The 18,305-nt window shown below is 36.9% G+C and overlaps 1 protein-coding gene across 1 annotated transcript; it reads right to left on the bottom strand.

Annotated features, from left to right (window-relative positions):
* Positions 1-15,249: 15,249 nt before the first annotated feature.
* On the bottom strand, positions 15,250-16,488 carry LOC121737560. The gene is made up of 2 exons (XM_042129218.1): positions 15,903-16,488; positions 15,250-15,868 (listed from the first exon to the last, which is right to left on the bottom strand). The coding sequence occupies exons 1-2, from the start codon at positions 16,466-16,468 to the stop codon at positions 15,250-15,252; spliced, it is 1,185 nt and encodes a 394-aa protein (XP_041985152.1). The 5' UTR covers positions 16,469-16,488.
* Positions 16,489-18,305: the final 1,817 nt, after the last annotated feature.

Raw genomic sequence — 18,305 nt, 5'->3', positions numbered from 1 at the left:
AGACAGACAGACAGACAGACAGACAGAGATACTTTCGCAGTATATTTCGCAGTATTTATAAGTCGCGGGCAACGCGCCATCTGTTTTCATATATTAGAATTAAAATGTTGATTGCATTGATATATTTTCTGGATGGAATATAGGCCAACACAACAGTTCTATGTTACAACGAAGTAAAAAAAAAAAAGCGCCATCTGTTGAATCGTATTAGAACTAAAATGTTCATTACATCGCGTCGATATATTTCTGGATTTTTTATAATATTATACATAAAATATATTTAAGATTTTTGAAATATTATTTTAATACACATCCAGGACCCAGGAACATTGAAAACTTTTTGTTCCGCCTGCGGGACTCGAACCCAGGACCCCCGGGATGAGCGCTGGCCAAGCGCAATGCGAATTCATTTTCATCGATATTTTCATGGAAATAAGATATTTTCCCACATCAAAATGTAGCCTATGTCCTTTCTCAGACTCTAGAATAACTGTGTACAAAATTTCATTGCAATCGGTTCAGTAGTTTTGGCGTGAAAGCGAGACAGACAGACAGACAGACAGACAGACAGACAGACAGAGATACTTTCGCATTTATAATATTAGTATAGATTTCATGGAAATAAGATATTTTCCCACATCAAAATGTAGCCTATGTCCTTTCTCAGACTCTAGAATAACTGTGTACAAAATTTCATTGCAATCGGTTCAGTAGTTTTGGCGTGAAAGCGAGACAGACAGACAGACAGACAGACAGACAGACAGACAGAGATACTTTCGCATTTATAATATTAGTATAGATAGCAAGTGATAATATTATTAAACATAATATTCTAACGTATTAAAAACTATAAACAAAAACATAATAACTAATAAGTATGATTAGTTCTATGTTACAACGAAGTAAAAAAAAAAGCGCCATCTGTTGAATCGTATTAGAACTAAAATGTTCATTACATCGCGTCGATATATTTCTGGATTTTTTATAATATTATACATAAAATATATTTAAGATTTTTGAAATATTATTTTAATACACATCCAGGACCCAGGAACATTGAAAACTTTTTGTTCCGCCTGCGGGACTCGAACCCAGGACCCCCGGGATGAGCGCTGGCCAAGCGCAATGCGAATTCATTTTCATCGATATTTTCATGGAAATAAGATATTTTCCCACATCAAAATGTAGCCTATGTCCTTTCTCAGACTCTAGAATAACTGTGTACAAAATTTCATTGCAATCGGTTCAGTAGTTTTGGCGTGAAAGCGAGACAGACAGACAGACAGACAGACAGACAGACAGACAGAGATACTTTCGCATTTATAATATTAGTATAGATAATAGTATCTTCTGCAGGTAAGGATAAAATAATCAAGCATAACACTTAAAATATAAAAATATAAAAAAAATACAATAAAAATGTGTTATATGTACATAATAATTATAATATAGTAGTTGCAGGCTAAATAATGTAAACTATTTTTATGTTCTGCTTAACTTAAAGATTGACTACCTTTATTTAAAAAAAATAATTTAAAAACCAATGTCCACCCGTGCGAAGCCGGGCCGGGCCGCTAGTCACACATAAAATTATATATAAATAAAACCAATAACCATACAATATAATATATTATATAATAGGTATATAATAATAATAATATATAGTTGATCAATGATGATGCTAAAAAAATTATAAATATTAATTTATGCCATAAATTATGAAAACTAAGAGTCTGCCAACTGTTTCAAGTAAAACTCACGTACCCTGCGCTTAAAAGTGTCTCTGGTTTTTGACATCCTGATTTCCGGAGGAAGAGCGTTCCAGAGGAGAATAGCCTGGATATTAAAAGAAGAGTGGACGGAACATGACTTGTGGGAAGGGCAACTTAAAAGCTGATTTGAAGTGGATCGAAGGTTTTTATCGTGCCTGCTGCAACGGTATTGAAAGTGAGGGGCGAGATATTCGGGAGTATGGGGATGATGCAGCAGTGAATATAGCACACACAGTGCCCACACAGAGCGGCGCTGACGTACTGGTAACCAGTGTAGCTTGGAGCGATACGAAGAAACATGGTCGTATTTTCTAAGGTTGAATATGAATCGGAGGCAATTATTAAACAATCGGTCGAGTTTATCGAGTTTGTCGGCATTAAGATCTAAATAGCACACGTCACCATAGTCAATTATAGGAAAGATAAGGGACTGGACCAGCAAGGTCTTGACCGGAGTGGGAAGGAAATTTTTGAGCCGGTAGAAAGATCGTAGTATGTTAGTGACTTTGCTGGACACATTAGAAACATGGGATTGCCAAGTCAGAGAGGAATCGATATGTAAACCAAGATCTTTTACGCTTGTACTAAAAGCAATTACAGAACCATTGTAGATAACAGGTGGAAGAGCGCCTGTGTCCACTTTACACAAGCATCTTGAACTACCCAACACCATTGCCTGGCATTTTGCGGGATTTACTGATAATCCAAAGTTATCACACCAGTCTTTTATTGCCTTTAAAACCTCGTTTAATTCTGCGATGGCTGCTGATAACTGATCTAATCCTGCCTGGATATAGGGTTGTAGGTCGTCCGCATATAGATGATACGCAATATGAAGTCTTTTAGTGAGTAGATTTATGAAAATACAGAAAAGTAGGGGAGATAAAATACCGCCTTGTGGAACGCCAGCGTCGAGATTGCACCACTCGGACGATGAGCTCTCCGTACGTACCGACTGCTGACGACCACGAAGATAGGAGGAAATCCAAGTAAGTACTTCAGACGAAATCGGAAGTCCAGAGAGTGCTGCCAGTAGGATGTCATGATTGACATGATTAAATGCGTTAGAGAAGTCTACCAGCACTAATATGGTAATCAAAGAGTTCTCAAAACCAGCTCTTATATCACCTGTTACTTTTAACAGAGCAGAGGTTGTGCTATGTCCAGGTCTGAATCCCGATTGAAGTGGGGAAAGCAAATTATTTCTGAATACAAACCCGGACAGCTGCTTATGGACACAAGCTTCGAGAACCTTTGATAGGAAGGGAAGAATGGAGATAGGACGAAAATGTGAAGGATCAGTTGGATTGGGGATTTTTGGGAGTGGGCGTACAAATGCTTTTCGCCATAGATTTGGGAATTCTGAGGAAATAAGGGAGTAATTTATAATGTGGGAGATGGCTGGTAGAAGTTCGTATTGGATGGTCGTGATCATGCGACGACTAATGTCATCACAACCTACTGCTTTAGATACTATGGACTTGATGGTCTTGTCGATCTCGTCTAAAGCAACTGGTGAAAACTGAAAGGGGTCTAAATTAGGACGAGATAAACCGTTTAGGTAACTAATGGTCTGGAATTTTGTAGGATCATCCAGTGTAACTGTGGAGGAAAAATGGAGGTTTAAATCGTCAAGGCTAATGGAACTGGGTAGTTCCAAAAGTTCTTGCGACTTTCCAACACCAATAGTTCCAAGGAATTTCCAAATATTAGGAGGGGATAGAGAAGCTACGTTTTCGAAAATATGGCGGCGTTTAGCAATACGTATCATCTGGTTACAACGATTCCTGGCTGACTTAAAGTTATCCCGATTGGACATCGATCGATTTCTTTTAAACTTCCTATATGCACAGTCCCTACGACTCATCACTTCTCGAATTTCTGAAGTCAAACAAGGAGCTGGCGGATGTTTGAGCTTGACTTTCTTTAGAGGAGCGTGAGAATCGTACAGTTTTTTCAAGATGTCGTTGAAGATCAAAACTTTCCTATCGATGGTAGGCGCATCGTACAATGGTTCACAATCGATTTTAGACGCGTCGATTCTTAATTGTTCCATATCGACCCTCCCATAACAACGCTTAAAAATAATTCTTGGCGATGGTTTTGGCGGTTTAAGGTTATAGATGATAAAGATTAGGTCATGGTGGGAAAAACCAGGAGCAGGATGTTGACCGTGGGCTTGAACTAAGGATGGATTGGAGGTAAAGATCAAATCAAGCCAGGTATCATCTCCAGTAATGTTATGATGAGTGGCGGAGAGTGGCAAAAGATGAAGACTGACTGATTCTACTAAATGGGAGAGTTTTTGGGAACGAGGACAGGATAGGTTCAGAAGGTTAGTATTAAAATCACCCATAATGACATGACGTGCATATTCCGAACTTAATGCTTCCAAGACAGGTTCTAACTCCGAAAAATATTCAACAGACGGGGGACAGTAAACTACTCTACGTTTTATTACCCGAATCATAAATTCGCTTTTATTTGCATTGTATCGAAGACCATGGGCCTCCGCATAACGTTCACATATTTTCAGCAGTTTTCTTAACCCCCTCATCGAGGGGCTCAGCAGAACCATGTCATCTGCGTAGCTGATGTTGTTGACACATACACCAGCCACGTGACACCCAATCCTGGTACTGCTGAGCTCCTGGATGAGAGAGTTTATGTACAAATTAAAAATACGAGGCGAGCCGATCCCCCCCTGTCTCACACTGCACTCCAGACCAAAGACATCCGAATAGGCATTAACCCACCTAACCACGTTTTCTTGATTACCATACCAGAATTTTAGGAGCGAGATAATGTCATCTATGACACTGGTATCACGACGTAATTTTTCCCATATTATATTATACTAGCTGTTGCCCGCGACTTCGTCCGCGTGGACTTCAGTTTATAGCGCGCGATGTGAACAAAATTGGTGTCAAAAGCTTTTGTAAAAAACCCTGGTACCCCTTAAATCAAAACAGCTGTGCAGCGTGCACATAATTAGATTTTTTGAAATTAAACTTTATATATTATGCCAAATTTTAAAGCTTATTTAACCCCCCAATTACACAACTTTACCCATAAACTATTTATCATTGATAGGTTTAAGATTACGTCACTGTATATAATATACTAGCTGTTGCCCGCGACTTCGTCCGCGTGGACTTCAGTTTATAGCGCGTGATGTCAACAAAATTGGTGTCAAAAGCTTTTATAAAAAAAACCCTGGTACCTCTTAAATCAAAACAGCTGTGCAGTGCGCACATAATATTTCATTTTTTAAAATTAAACTTTATATTTTATGCCAAATTTTAAAGCTTATTTAGCCCCCCAATTACACAACTTTACCCATAAACTATTTATCATTGATAGGTTACGTCACTATATATAATATAAAGTACTGACTTATTAAATAACGTAAAATAGTAATAACAATCGAAAAAAATCGAAATTTGAATATGTAATGATACCACTTGTTATAGAAAGATGTTGGGCAAGCGTTAGCGCGATGTAAGAGACGCACGGCGCCATCTAGTATGAATTTTTGGAACTAACTTAATTTGAACAAATTTTCGTATTTTCACCCCCTTACAACCCTTTTTCCGGTAAAAAAGTAGCCTATGTCCTTTCTCAGGCTTTAGACTATCTGTATACAAAATTTCATTACAATCGGTTCGGTAGTTTTGGCGTGAAAGCGAGACAGACAGACAGACAGAGATACTTTCGCATTTATAATATTAGTATAGATTATAGTACTGACTTATTAAATAACGTTTAATAGAAATAACAATCGAAAAAAATCGAAACTCGAATGTTGTTTTTAGGGTTCCGTACCTCAAAAGGAAAAAACGGAACCCTTATAGGATCACTTTGTTGTCCGTCTGTCCGTCCGTCCGTCTGTCAAGACCCTTTTTCTCAGGAACGCGTGGAGGTATGAAGCTGAAATTTATATCAATTACTCAGGTCTACTGTCCCTTGAAGCTGTGAAAAAATCAAACTTCTAAGCCAACGCAATCAAAAGATACAGCCGTTTATGCCGCAAATTTTCGACACTTGCAAGGGAATCAAAACCTACAGGGTGCTTCCCGTGAACTCAGAATCTTGAAATTTGGTACGAAGCAACGTCTTATAGCATAGATAAAGGAAAAATTACGAAAACCATAAATTTTTAGTTACGTCACATAATATATTTTTTTTTAATAATTTTAAACTTACTACCCATTTCCTCATAAACGCGTAGAGGTATTAAATTGAAATTCATACCAAATACTCAAGTCTATAATACCTTTAAGCTGTAACAAAATCAAACTTCTATGTCAACGCAATCAAAAGAAACAGCAATTTAAGCTGCATATTTTGAAACTCGCAAGTACTCGCAAGGGAATCAAAACCTAAAGGGTACTTCCAGTCGACCTAGAATCTTGAAATTTGGCATGAAGCAACGTTTTATAGCACACATAAAGGAAAAATTCCGAAAACCTTAAATTTTTAGTTACATTACAAAATATATATTTTTTAATAAATATAAACTTATTACTTTTTTCCTCATGAACGCGTAGAGCTATTACTTAAACGATAAAGAGATCTTTGTCTTAAATTTATGCTCCTCCATCTTTCCCCATTGTAATGTTATGAATTTCATTTTGCAATAAAAATACCATAGTTATGACTCGATTGTCGTAATGAACGAACTTTGTAAACCTTGCAGGTTTGTACGGAACCCTCGGTGTGCGAATCCGACTCGCACTTGGCCGGTTTTTTTTCGAATGAATCTATGCTAATGGCCCTGTGTGAGAGGGCCGTGTTAGCTTCGTCGGAAAGGAGACTGCCGTTTGGCACTCGAATGTTTCGATGATACCACCTCTTATAGAAAGATGTTAGGCAAGCGTTAGCGCGATGTAAGAGACGCACATCGCCATCTAGTATGCATTTTTGGAACTAACTTAATTTGAACAAATTTTCGTATTTTCACCCCCTTACAACTCTTTTTTCCAGTAAAAAAGTAGTCTATGTCCTTTCTCAGGCTTTAGACTATCTGTATACAAAATTTAATTACAATCGGTTCGGTAGTTTTAGCGAGAAAGCGAGACAGACAGACAGACAGACAGACAGAGATACTTTCGCATTTATAATATTAGTACAGATGACACCATATCGAACGCCTTTGACAGGTCTAGATAGCAGGCGTAGACTGGCGTTTTCCTTGCCGTGTAATATTGGATAGTTTGGTTGAGGCACAGTATCGCAGTTTCGGTTGATAAGCCTGGTCTGAAACCAAATTGGGCATCATTTAGTTTTATACCACTGCTCAGCTGCTTGTCAAGCAAACTGTCCAATACAGTGACTGTCGCTAATGAAATAGGCCTGTAGTTAGACATATTAGACACATCTCCAGTTTTGTCTTTCACAATTGGTACAACAACGGTATACATTAGGTCTTTTGGTAAGTAAGAATGTCCCACACATATCGTGAAAAACATGGCCAATACTCGATATAAGTGGGGACCAGCGTATTGCAAATGTTCAATGCTGAGACCGTCATGGCCCGGAGATTTACCTCTAGTCATATTTTTAACCACACTAGCCACATCTTTGGCAGTAAATTGTGTAACCCGGTTATCCACGGCGGCCTCAACATTCAACGTCCGCTGGGCTAATGATGATGATGATGACAGTGGAGATTCCATCCTAAAGTGGGTTCTGAAAGCATTTGCTATCTCAACTGCATCATATTTGTCAGCGACGCAGACGGGAGCACTCGAGCCTGAATCTAACTCTTTCGTGCATTTCCAAAATTTGCTAAAATTTCTACCAGAGTGATGCTTAGCAATGGCATCCATTTTTACTTTATGCTCATTATTCTGGCAACACTTAAGTTTAGTTTTGAATATTTTACGAGGTTGTCTCACAATCTGGTTTATTGTGAGACAACCATAGCTTATACCAGTGTCGAGCTCTCCCGTGTGCCTCCCTGACATAATCATTCCAGCCTGTGACATGTTTAAATTTACACTTAGCCTTTTTAAAATTACTGCTTATTGAGGCGTCTATTAATATTTTAATTATTTTATTTTACATGATGTCTATAGCCATTTTACATTTTAAATTACTACATCTCTTATCAGCACAATCATGAAATTCCAATGGAAATTGAAAGTCTTTTAAGTCGTTATTACATTTTTCAAAATAACTGTTTATTTCAGAAACATTTCTACGGCCCCAAATTATTTTATTATACAATTTATCTTGTGTATGAGACTGCGAAACCTTCGCTTGAATTAAATCCAGGTTACATTCAATCATTAAAGGTAAATGATCAGACCAATAAGTGTCCTTTAACACTGACACACCGCGTATTGTTTGTCGCGCAGCACTAGTGACGAGACAATGGTCTAGCCATCGTCTACAGCCATGAGCGTCACTGATAAATGTGAATGTGTCACTATCTAGTAAATCCATGTCCACACACGACCACGACTGATCGCAACAAAAGCTCGAAAGTTCATTGGCAAACAACTCACCTGGGTGGGCGTTAAAGTCCCCAAGCACGTAAACGGATTCCACATCATTACCTTCGATAATTGCACAGATTTCACTCAAACACTGGGTGAACTCTAATAAATTGTCACTGGAGTCCGTAGGCATGTACACCGAGAATATTAAAAGCGATTTTTTTTGCACTTGTAATATTAAAAAGAAGCTTCAGGATGCTCAGGAATATATTAAGTCCCTAGAGTGTGAACTTAATTCAAAAAAATTTGAAAAAACACAAAGTTTATATGATGAACTTCTGGGAAGTGTAAAGGACCTTTCAAAAAATAACTTAACTACCATTGACTTGACTGGTGATGACACAATAACGACTTGTCACACCATGAACAGTAAAAGGAAGATAAAAAAATATGTTAAAGTTAAAAAATGTATTAGAAAAACTGAAGAATTGCTACAAAAAAACCGAAAAATTATGAAGCAGCTTAAAAATTTATCAAAAAATAAACAAATAGTTAAATATCAATTATTAAGCTGCTGTGAAGAGTTGGAACATACTAGGCTTAGCTACGAGGCTGATGTATGTAGCCTTCAGTCTGAAATTACAGAACTACATAGTTCCCTAACACAAATAAAAATTAAATATGAATTAGCGCAAAAAGAAATTGTCTGTCATATATCGGCTATGGATGGTTTAATAGAAATGGGACGCTACAATGAGGAACGAGTAAACTCTTTGCTCAATAACTGTCAGTGTCTCAGAAATGTAAATCATTCACAGCATGATCTTGACATTTCAGTTACCTGTTCAGAGGTAAAGGCTCATACTGAACCCTCAAAAAATAATTATAATAGGACCAACGCCCCAGTTAATATATACTGTGATGAAATAGGACATAGCGTTAGTGTACTTATGAATAAATTAAGTGTGGGTCAGCAAGTAATTAGCACTTGTTTGCCCGGGGCATCATTTGAACAAGTAATTAGCCGGGCAATAAATTCTGCTTGCTGTCCCAACACAACCATAGTTATCTTAGTCGGGAGAAGGGGAAAGATAAACAAAAAACAAATGACAGATTGTATTAATACATTAAGTAGAAAAGAAAACGTTAGTCGACTTATTTTGTTTACCTTTCCTTATATAAAGAAATTGCCACACGAGAGTAAGGAAAATTATATTAGGTTTAAGCTGAACAGCCTACTATGTAGTGCAACAAATCAAAATTGTTTTGTATTAAGTAATACCTTACCACAAATAGATGTGGTGGACATTAATAATATTTTCAATTCTAGATTAGGTAATTTGACATATGATAAGTATTTCTTATCTAATTTTTTAACTCGACATTTAGCTAAATGGCTATACAATTTTATAGTTTTAAGACAAGCCAAAAAATTGGCTAAGCCGACCACTGCTTTTATTGGGCAGTGTTCTTATTCTAATCAATATATAACTGAGAGCTTGGAATATGTTCCAAATAGTTTAAATTAGATTCTAGGACAACAGAGGCACACTCTAGCAGTATATTATTAAACAAAAATAATAATACTAATGCCTACCACCAACAACCTAGTAAGATTTCTAGACAAAATTGTAATTTTAATATAAACTTGGTGCATCAGAACTTACAGGGAAATATAGGAAAAGAATTAGAAATTGAGTTATTTTTAAATGAATGTAACATTGACATTTTGTGTGTATCAGAACATTGGTTAAAAAATTATGAATTGTCATTTAATTATTCTGATCATCAGCTAGCAAGTTCGTTCAGTCGAGAGAATGCTATTAGGGGTGGCTCCTTAATATTGATTAAGAAAAAACTTAAATTTAAAGAACGTAAGGATATTGTTAGACTGTCAACTGAACGAATTGCTGAGTTAGCCTGTATCGAGCTGAGCCACCTTATTATTGTAAGCGTATACAGACCTCCATCCGGCTTATATGATTCTTTTGAACAAATAATGGAGCAAGTGTTAACAAAAGTGTGTGCATCTAACAAAAAGATTATAGTATGTGGTGATTTCAATATTAATTTACTAGACTTAAACTCCACCACTGTTAGATTCACATCATTGTTCAAATCGTATAACCTTATTAATTTATTCAACGAGCCGACAAGAATTTGTGATACAACTGCGACTTGCATAGATAATATTTTCACCAACATAACTCCCTATAGGAAGGAAATAATTAATGTATTAAGCTCTGATCACTGTGGACAGCTAGCTTCATTTAATATAAATTATGATACTAATTTAAAAGAAAAAATTGAATATATACCTATAAATACAAAACGTATTGAGAAATTTAGAAGTAAATTATCATCAAGTTTTGAGAAGTTGAATGTATCAAATGATCCAGATAAAGCGTTTAACAATTTATTCAATAGAGTAAATCAGCAATACAACGCTGTATTTACTTCTAAAACGGTCAGTTTGAATAATAAAAGAAATAATTTCAAAAAATGGGCAACTGCAGGTATTATTGTAAGTAGACAAAAATTATATGATTTGTATAACGAGAAAACTATAAACCGGAGTGAAGCTTTTAAATTGTACGTCAAGAAATACTCAAAAACTTTTAAAAAGGCCTGTCAAGCAGCGAAGGCACTTAAAATTAAAGAGAAAATTAGAGACTCTAAAAATAAAGTGAAAACCACCTGGAAAATAATTGCGGATGAGACTGGAAAAGTCGCCTGTCGTAACTCTAAATTTGAACTTTTAATTAATAATAAAAAAATCAATTCTGATCTTGAGGTTGCGACAGTCTTTGAGAAGTTTTTTGCAGACATTCCAATCTCAACTACAAAGAACTTAAATTCATCACCTACAGTTGCAGAAAAAATACTTAGAGAACATGTCAAGGAATGTGATGTCAATTTTATTTTTAGAGATATTGACTCCAGAGATATTATCAAGACTTTCAAATCAATCAATATTAAGTACCACTGATCTCTGGGGTATGTCCACAAAAATTATAAAATCAGTAGTTGACATCATTGCCCCTTACCTAGCTTTAGTTTTTAATAATTGTATCGAAAGTGGTGTGTTCCCAGACTTAATGAAGCACAGCAAGGTGATGCCTCTATTTAAAGCTGGGAAGAAATCAGACCCAGCCAACTATAGACCAATATCCATATTGCCGACTTTAAGTAAAATCTTTGAAAAAATAATTCTAAATCAATTACTTGCTCATTTTAACTTAAATAATTTATTACATAATAATCAATTTGGTTTTACTAAAGGTCGGTCTACAACAGATGCAGGCATTAGTCTTCTGTGTAGTATTTTTGAAGCTTGGGAGGAGTCGCAGGATGCACTTGGTATTTTCTGCGATCTCTCTAAAGCATTTGACTGTGTGGAGTATGATACTCTAATAAGAAAACTACACCATTATGGTGTAAGGGGCACGGCACTTAAACTTCTTAAATCTTACCTTACAAATAGAACGCAGAGGGTGGAAGTTAACTCCATAAGGTCTAATGGAACCAAAATAAAACTAGGTGTGCCACAAGGGTCCATTTTAGGGCCTTTTCTTTTTCTCATCTATATAAATGATTTACCTTATCTTGTTAAAGATAAGCATGAGATAGTACTTTTTGCTGATGACACTTCACTAATTTTTAATGTGAAGAGGCGACAATTTAATTATGACGAGGTAAATAGTGCTCTCTCAAAAATAGTACATTGGTTTAATGCTAATAATTTACATTTGAACTCTAATAAAACAAAATGTTTAAAATTTATCTTGCCAAATGTTAGGCAAGTACAAACCAATGTACTATTAAATGATGAGAAAATGAATTTAGTAGACACCACCGTATTCCTAGGCATAACGCTGGATTGTAAGTTACAATGGGGTCCACATATTGCGAAACTGGCAGATAAGCTTAGTTCTGCAGCATATGCTGTTAAAAAAATTCGTGAAATCACTGATGTAGAGACCGCGCGATTAGTTTACTTTAGCTACTTTCATAGTATAATGTCTTACGGCATCCTCTTGTGGGGAAACGCGGCGGACATTAATACAATATTTGTGCTGCAGAAGCGAGCTATTCGTTCTATTTATAAGATGTCGTCTTTGGAATCTCTAAGATAAAAATTTAAAGAAATAAGAATTCTGACCGTCACATCTCAATACATTTTGGAAAATCTCTTATATGTTAGAAAGTACATAAATATTTTCAAAAAGAAAAGTGATAATCATAATGTAAATACTAGAAATAAGAACAAGTTAGCAATACCAATGTTCAGACTAGCCAAAATAAGCAAATCCTTTAAAGGCCAATGTATACGCCTATACAATAAAATCCCAGAAAATGTTCAAAATCTACCTTTAAACAAATTTAAAAAAGCAGTTAAAGAACGTTTGTGTGCTAAAGCGTATTATAAAGTCAATGATTTCTTCGAGGACAGCACACCTTGGGAATAGGGTGGCTCCATGCAGGTTACTTTTCTTTTAATTTTGTTACATAGCTGTAAGCCATAACATTGTAATTTTCCATTTTTTTTTGCAAAAGATGGCCCCGTGCGAGTTTCTTACGCCGGTTCTTCTCGGCGGGGTAGTTCCCGAACCGGTGGTAGGCAACGTAGTTTCTTCGTTCGACTTTCAAAAAGTGTATCATGATACCCATTTTGAATAAAAAGATATTTTATTTATATTTTATTTATTTACTTGAACTTTTATTGCAGCTAGTCGTATACTATTACACGTCACTACCGATACACACGGGTACGTAGACTTTTTCCACAGTATAGCTACACCGCCGTATGGTCTTCCGCGTAGTATACCCGCCGACGTGTCCACCGCCGATTTTCCAGTGAACGAGAATTCACGGTCTATAGTACCTAAATATTGCAAGTCGTGTGGTATATGCCGATGATGGTTTTCTCATTATTCAGGCTAACTCACGTTCCGAAATTGAAACAAAAGCAAACCAAAGTTTAAACTTAATTTCGGACTGGGGCCGCCGCAACCGCTTAAATTTTGCCGCGCATAAAACCTACCAAATACTCTTGAAGAGATCCCTCTTGTCGACACCCAGCATTAAACTTAACAATGTTAACGTAAACGCAAGCACTCGCTCTGTTATCTCGGGTTTTACTTAGAAAATAATTTTTCGTTTTTAGATCATATAATTCAGACCGGTGAGAAAGCTAAACGTAACTTTAATTCATTTACCAAAATTTCCACTTCAACATGGGGTCTCTCATTTAAAACTCTCAAACTAATTTACTCAGCGACATTCCTAGATACTATATGCTACGGGGCTCCCGTGTGGGCTGACCGAGCAACTATTGGTGCGGCTCGTCGCAAATTATTACAAAGCCAACGTCTTGCTCTCATATTCCTGTGTAAAGCTTACAGAACCACAAGTACCGAAGCTTTACCTGTACTAGCCGGAGTTTTACCCGTAGACCTTGAAATACAGCGTCGTGCGACTATGTACTACCACAATAAAAACATTACTAGTCCGGACTTTTTAAACGCTCGCGATAAACCAAAAATTGCTAGATTGTTTGAACCCTTAGATGATTCAGTACGTTTCCTAATGTCCGAATGGCAAACGCGTTGGGATAACTCCACAAAAGGTCGCCACCTTTATAACTTTTTTCCAGATATACGTCAATGGCCATCCAAACAGTGGATGGATATTGATCATTGCGTATCTCAATTCCTGACCGGTCATGGTAATTTTAAAGCGAAACTCTATGGATTTAAATTAGTAGAATCACCCATGTGCGAGTGCTCGACCGAAGGCAACATGTTTGAACAAACCGCCCATCATGTTCTCTGGGAGTGTAACCTCTGGCATAACGAAAGATCTATAATGCTTAATAACATACTTATATATAATAAATTTGTAAATCTGGAGTCCCATATTACGATGATCTCGTAGACAGCGCAAGGAACTACCGTGCCTTTAAGCGTTTTTGTCATAATTATTACTGGAAACAGTAACACAAGAAATTCCAACATTAACTTAGATCTAGCTTAGTAGTCATAATCAACATTAATTATTCCCGTGGTGCTTTCCCTTTAGTTCTTTGACTTTCGGTCATTGCAACTTTGTGCTGTCTCCCGCTTTTTATGGGGAGGGAAAACTGTATACTTCCTACTCCTCCTATCTTCTTCTGATTAATTTCGTTGCGGGTCACAAGACAGCTTTAGCATGTCCCTCGGGCTCCCTGAGATCATATCAAAGGGTTTTCGTGGTTGGATACAGCTGTCGATCCTGGCGACACAGGAGATACAGTGGTGGGAATGTGTGGTGGGCCAAAGCCCGTAAAAAAAAAAGTCGTGTGGTAGAAGCCAAGTCTCCTGGAAGGCAAATTACATCTGCTTCTTTACATAATCCTCTTACGCACTCGACTGATCTGACAATATTTTTGCAGTTAAAACTTATAAATTTGTTTCTTGAGACCATTATGTATTTTTATTATTAATAATCAGAGATCGGAATTGGGTGTGTGAAAATACCTAAAGTTTGCAGCGGGACATAATATGGAGCTGTTACAACCACTTAATTTAAACCGGTTTTGGATTTTACCGGTTCAGTTTTGTATTTTTTTAACATGTTCCTTACCTTTGAAACACCGAACTATAAACATTTACAAGCTGCTTAAACAGTTCTTAATTAATTTTTTAGTCTCAATTTTTCTTTGTCGGCCAAACACAGAATTTTACATGTCTGCAAAATGCTAATGTGGTTTTAATCTTTTTTTGACCTGTATCTTAAGTTAAAAAGTTTTGCTACAGATTGATGCAAGGAAAACGAACATTTTCGCGCATGTAAGCGCAGCGTTCAATTTAATGGCGTCGCTCCGCTTTTACTTGCCCTGCTTACTTGACCTCAACGGAGTTAAATTCCGACTTGTTACAATAGTAACAAGTCGGAATTTAACACTGTCATAGAATACATTAGGTATTATACAAAACTGAACCGGTTTAACTTAAGTGGTTGTAACAGCTCCATATTATGTCCCGCTGCAAACTTTAGGTATTTTCACACACCCAATTCCGATCTCTGTTAATAATAGTACCATTTTTTTCTATCACTTTTCGGTGTCTAAAATCTATGAATCGTCGATATGCTATGCCTTCGGGCCAAAAATCATTTGTCATAAACAAATCTAGTTTATGTTTAGGTACAAATATCTTATATCCATCGTAATCTTTAGCCAGCTTCATAATGTTTTTCTCCACCATCACATTTAGCCCCGTTCTCCTCGAAACATAATTCTCAATGTCGGGCACAGTCACCTCTTTAGACACATTATAAATATATATCGGTATATTAATATCTGCTGCCTTAAATTTGCTATCAGCCACATTTGCGTTGCCTTTATTTCCTTTAAAACGATTCCTCCTTTTATTGTATTGAACCACCTTCAATTCGCCTTGCCTAACCACGTCCGATAGCAATTTATCCTTTCCTCTAGAAAAATTTTCGCTGTCCGTGACGTCCGTGTGTCTCGGCGTTATCGGTACGGGCGGCCGATTGCAAGTCAGCTGTTGCGCATGCGCGCCGGTCGCTTCGTTCGTTTGAGGCGGCGCGCGCGCAGCTGATTCACGCGGCGAGCAGCCGTTATCAATGTTTTTAATATTACCGTCGCTTATTGTGATTTGTTCAATGTCCTCCTGCGATTAATCCCATCGGTCCACTATTACACGCCATAATATCATTGTAATTATCGAATAAACAAGCACCTCGCTTGTAATTAATGCTACAATTAACCGTGTTTTCTGCCGCCTGCGTACTTTTTACTTTATCTACATCGCATTTCAATACGTCGAAGTGCTCCTTTGTCACATATTTGTTTTTTATATCGTTTATTTCCTTCTTCAATAGCAGTAAATCCTTAAGTAGCTGTGTAGGATCTACGTCGTCAAAAAGAATCGGAGGCAACTTGTGAAGGTCCCGAGCAACAAAAGTTGGTAACTCCTCCGAGTCACTTTCTTTCAGCAGGCTGATTATATCATCGATATCCCGCGCTGATTTGCCATCCCTCCTGCGTGTTTTCTTACGTTTAGCACTCGACACGGAATCAAAAAGGAGGTTTTTAGCAGTCACGATATCCGATTCCGAAAAACTTGTAACACAGATCCGACTGATACTCTGTTCGTCCATCACATCTATTTTATTGCTTATGAAAGCTAGCACTTCGTTTATAACGATGTTGCAACTTGTACACTTCACCACTTGAGACGGCATATTATTTATTCACTTATTTTATGCGCATTATCGACACACGACCCGTCCGCTAGCGTGCGCGCGCGCGACTCCAGTAATGTGTAAATTTATGAATATTTACACATTACTGGAAAGTTGACCTGGTACTGCAGCATCACCTGGTAATTAATAGGATACCCAACTCCTCACCAACTTAGAGCAAGGGTTTCGTGTTTAGGCTCATTTGAATTGCGACAACTAGTAAGACGTAGATAACCAATAAATTTTTGCATGCTGCTGCTGCAGCATCACCTGGATTCTATAGGAGCCGAGCTCCATATGAACCCAAAGTGGAGGTTTCATGTTTGGACTCATATTGACGGCCTCATCCAAAAGGACATTCCTAGGTGGTATTCATTGGGATATAATATGATCCTGTTGATAGGAATTATTCTGCACTATAACCAACACAAGTTTAAAAAGAATGAAATAAAATTAAATTAAGAAATTTAAAAAAACCCCCGCCAAACAACTTTAAAAAGTAATGAAATAATATACTCAACTGACTTTAAGTTTAAATAATTCCTAAGAGTAAAGTAATATTTTAGTCCATAAATGTTGTCAAGGTGTGTCGGGAGACCGCTAATGTAGATGTTTGATTTCACTTAACATTATAGTTTAATGGTCAGTTCACAGGGAACATAATCGAGACAATCAGTGACATGGCGATACAAAAATGCAAACGACACTGTTAGCACTTAGCGGTCCCCCGACGTACCGTGACAACAAATATGGACTAAAATATCACTTTACACTTAGGAATTATTGAAACTTAAAGTCAGTAAAATATATTATTTCATTACTTTTTAAAGTTGTTAGGCGGGGATTAAATTTCTTAATTTAATTTTTTATTATATCGTCCATCCATCTTGTTCTTGGTCTCCCTTTCTTTCGTTTGTATTGTGGTCCCGAGCAGTTAGTTACTTTGTATGTCCATTTCTGTTTATTCATCCGCGCTATATGTCCTGCCCATTTCCACTTTAGTTTTTGACAACGTTCTAAAGCATTAATAACGTTTGTTATTTCTCTAATATCTGAGTTTCGTTTTCTGTCCCTTCTTTTTATATTTAAAATACTGCGTTCCATGGATCTTTGGCAAAGGCCTATAGGGGATTTTGTATGGACCCCGTCCCCATCCTTCAGCAGTCATGGGATGCGTCACGATTTGTTCACTGGGACCCAGAAAAGTCTTAAGTACCAGTGTCAGTTTCAAAATCAATTGGGTTTATTAAAAAAATAAACTTTTCTCCAAAAAAAAAAGGTGTTTAATTTTGAACAAAAAATCACTTCTTTGTAAAAACAAAAAGCATATCAGGGTTCCGTAGTCAACAAGGAACCCTTATAGTTTCGGTCTGTCCGTCCGTCTGTGTGTCTGTCTATCTGTCCGCAGTTTTTCTCAGAGACTATAGGGCCTACAAAGCTTTAATTCGGCATGTATGCATATTATCTTAATGATGGCGACAAAATGGTATATAAAATCTTAATTTTTTTTATGGTACATCCCCATACACATTAAGCGGGGGTGATTTTTTTTTCCGCGTCCATCCTATCGTGTGGGGTGTCGTTGGGTACGTTTTTAAAAAAATATTATTCAGAGTATTCAAAGATCATTTTCCGATTTAGGGATCCACTTGTGAAAAGAGTCCAGTGTCCCCCCTTCCACTAGCTAAGCAAATTGTTTTAGCTCAGGTTTCAGGCTCAGGTTTAGCTGTTTAGCTCAGGTTGCTTCTGGAAAAATTTGAAAAATTCGTAGGAGATATTATGCTGACTTTAAAGGAAAACTATCACGGCTAAGAAAACTTCATAAATAAGTAATTGA

Source organism: Aricia agestis, chromosome 2, assembly GCF_905147365.1.
Source record: "Aricia agestis chromosome 2, ilAriAges1.1, whole genome shotgun sequence".
NCBI classification, from domain to species: Eukaryota; Metazoa; Arthropoda; class Insecta; order Lepidoptera; family Lycaenidae; genus Aricia; species Aricia agestis.
Note: the sequence above shows the minus strand (reverse complement) of the source record. Positions and strands in the feature narration are given on the sequence as shown.

Excerpts from the sequence above, each read along its gene's own strand:
- LOC121737560 (XM_042129218.1), bottom strand. The coding sequence starts at position 16,468 with ATGCCGTCTCAAGTGGTGAAGTGTACAAGTTGCAACATCGTTATAAAC. Across the intron at positions 15,869-15,902 it reads AATAGTGGACCGATGGGATT|CGACGGTAATATTAAAAACA; the intron begins AATCGCAGGAGG and ends AATCACAATAAG.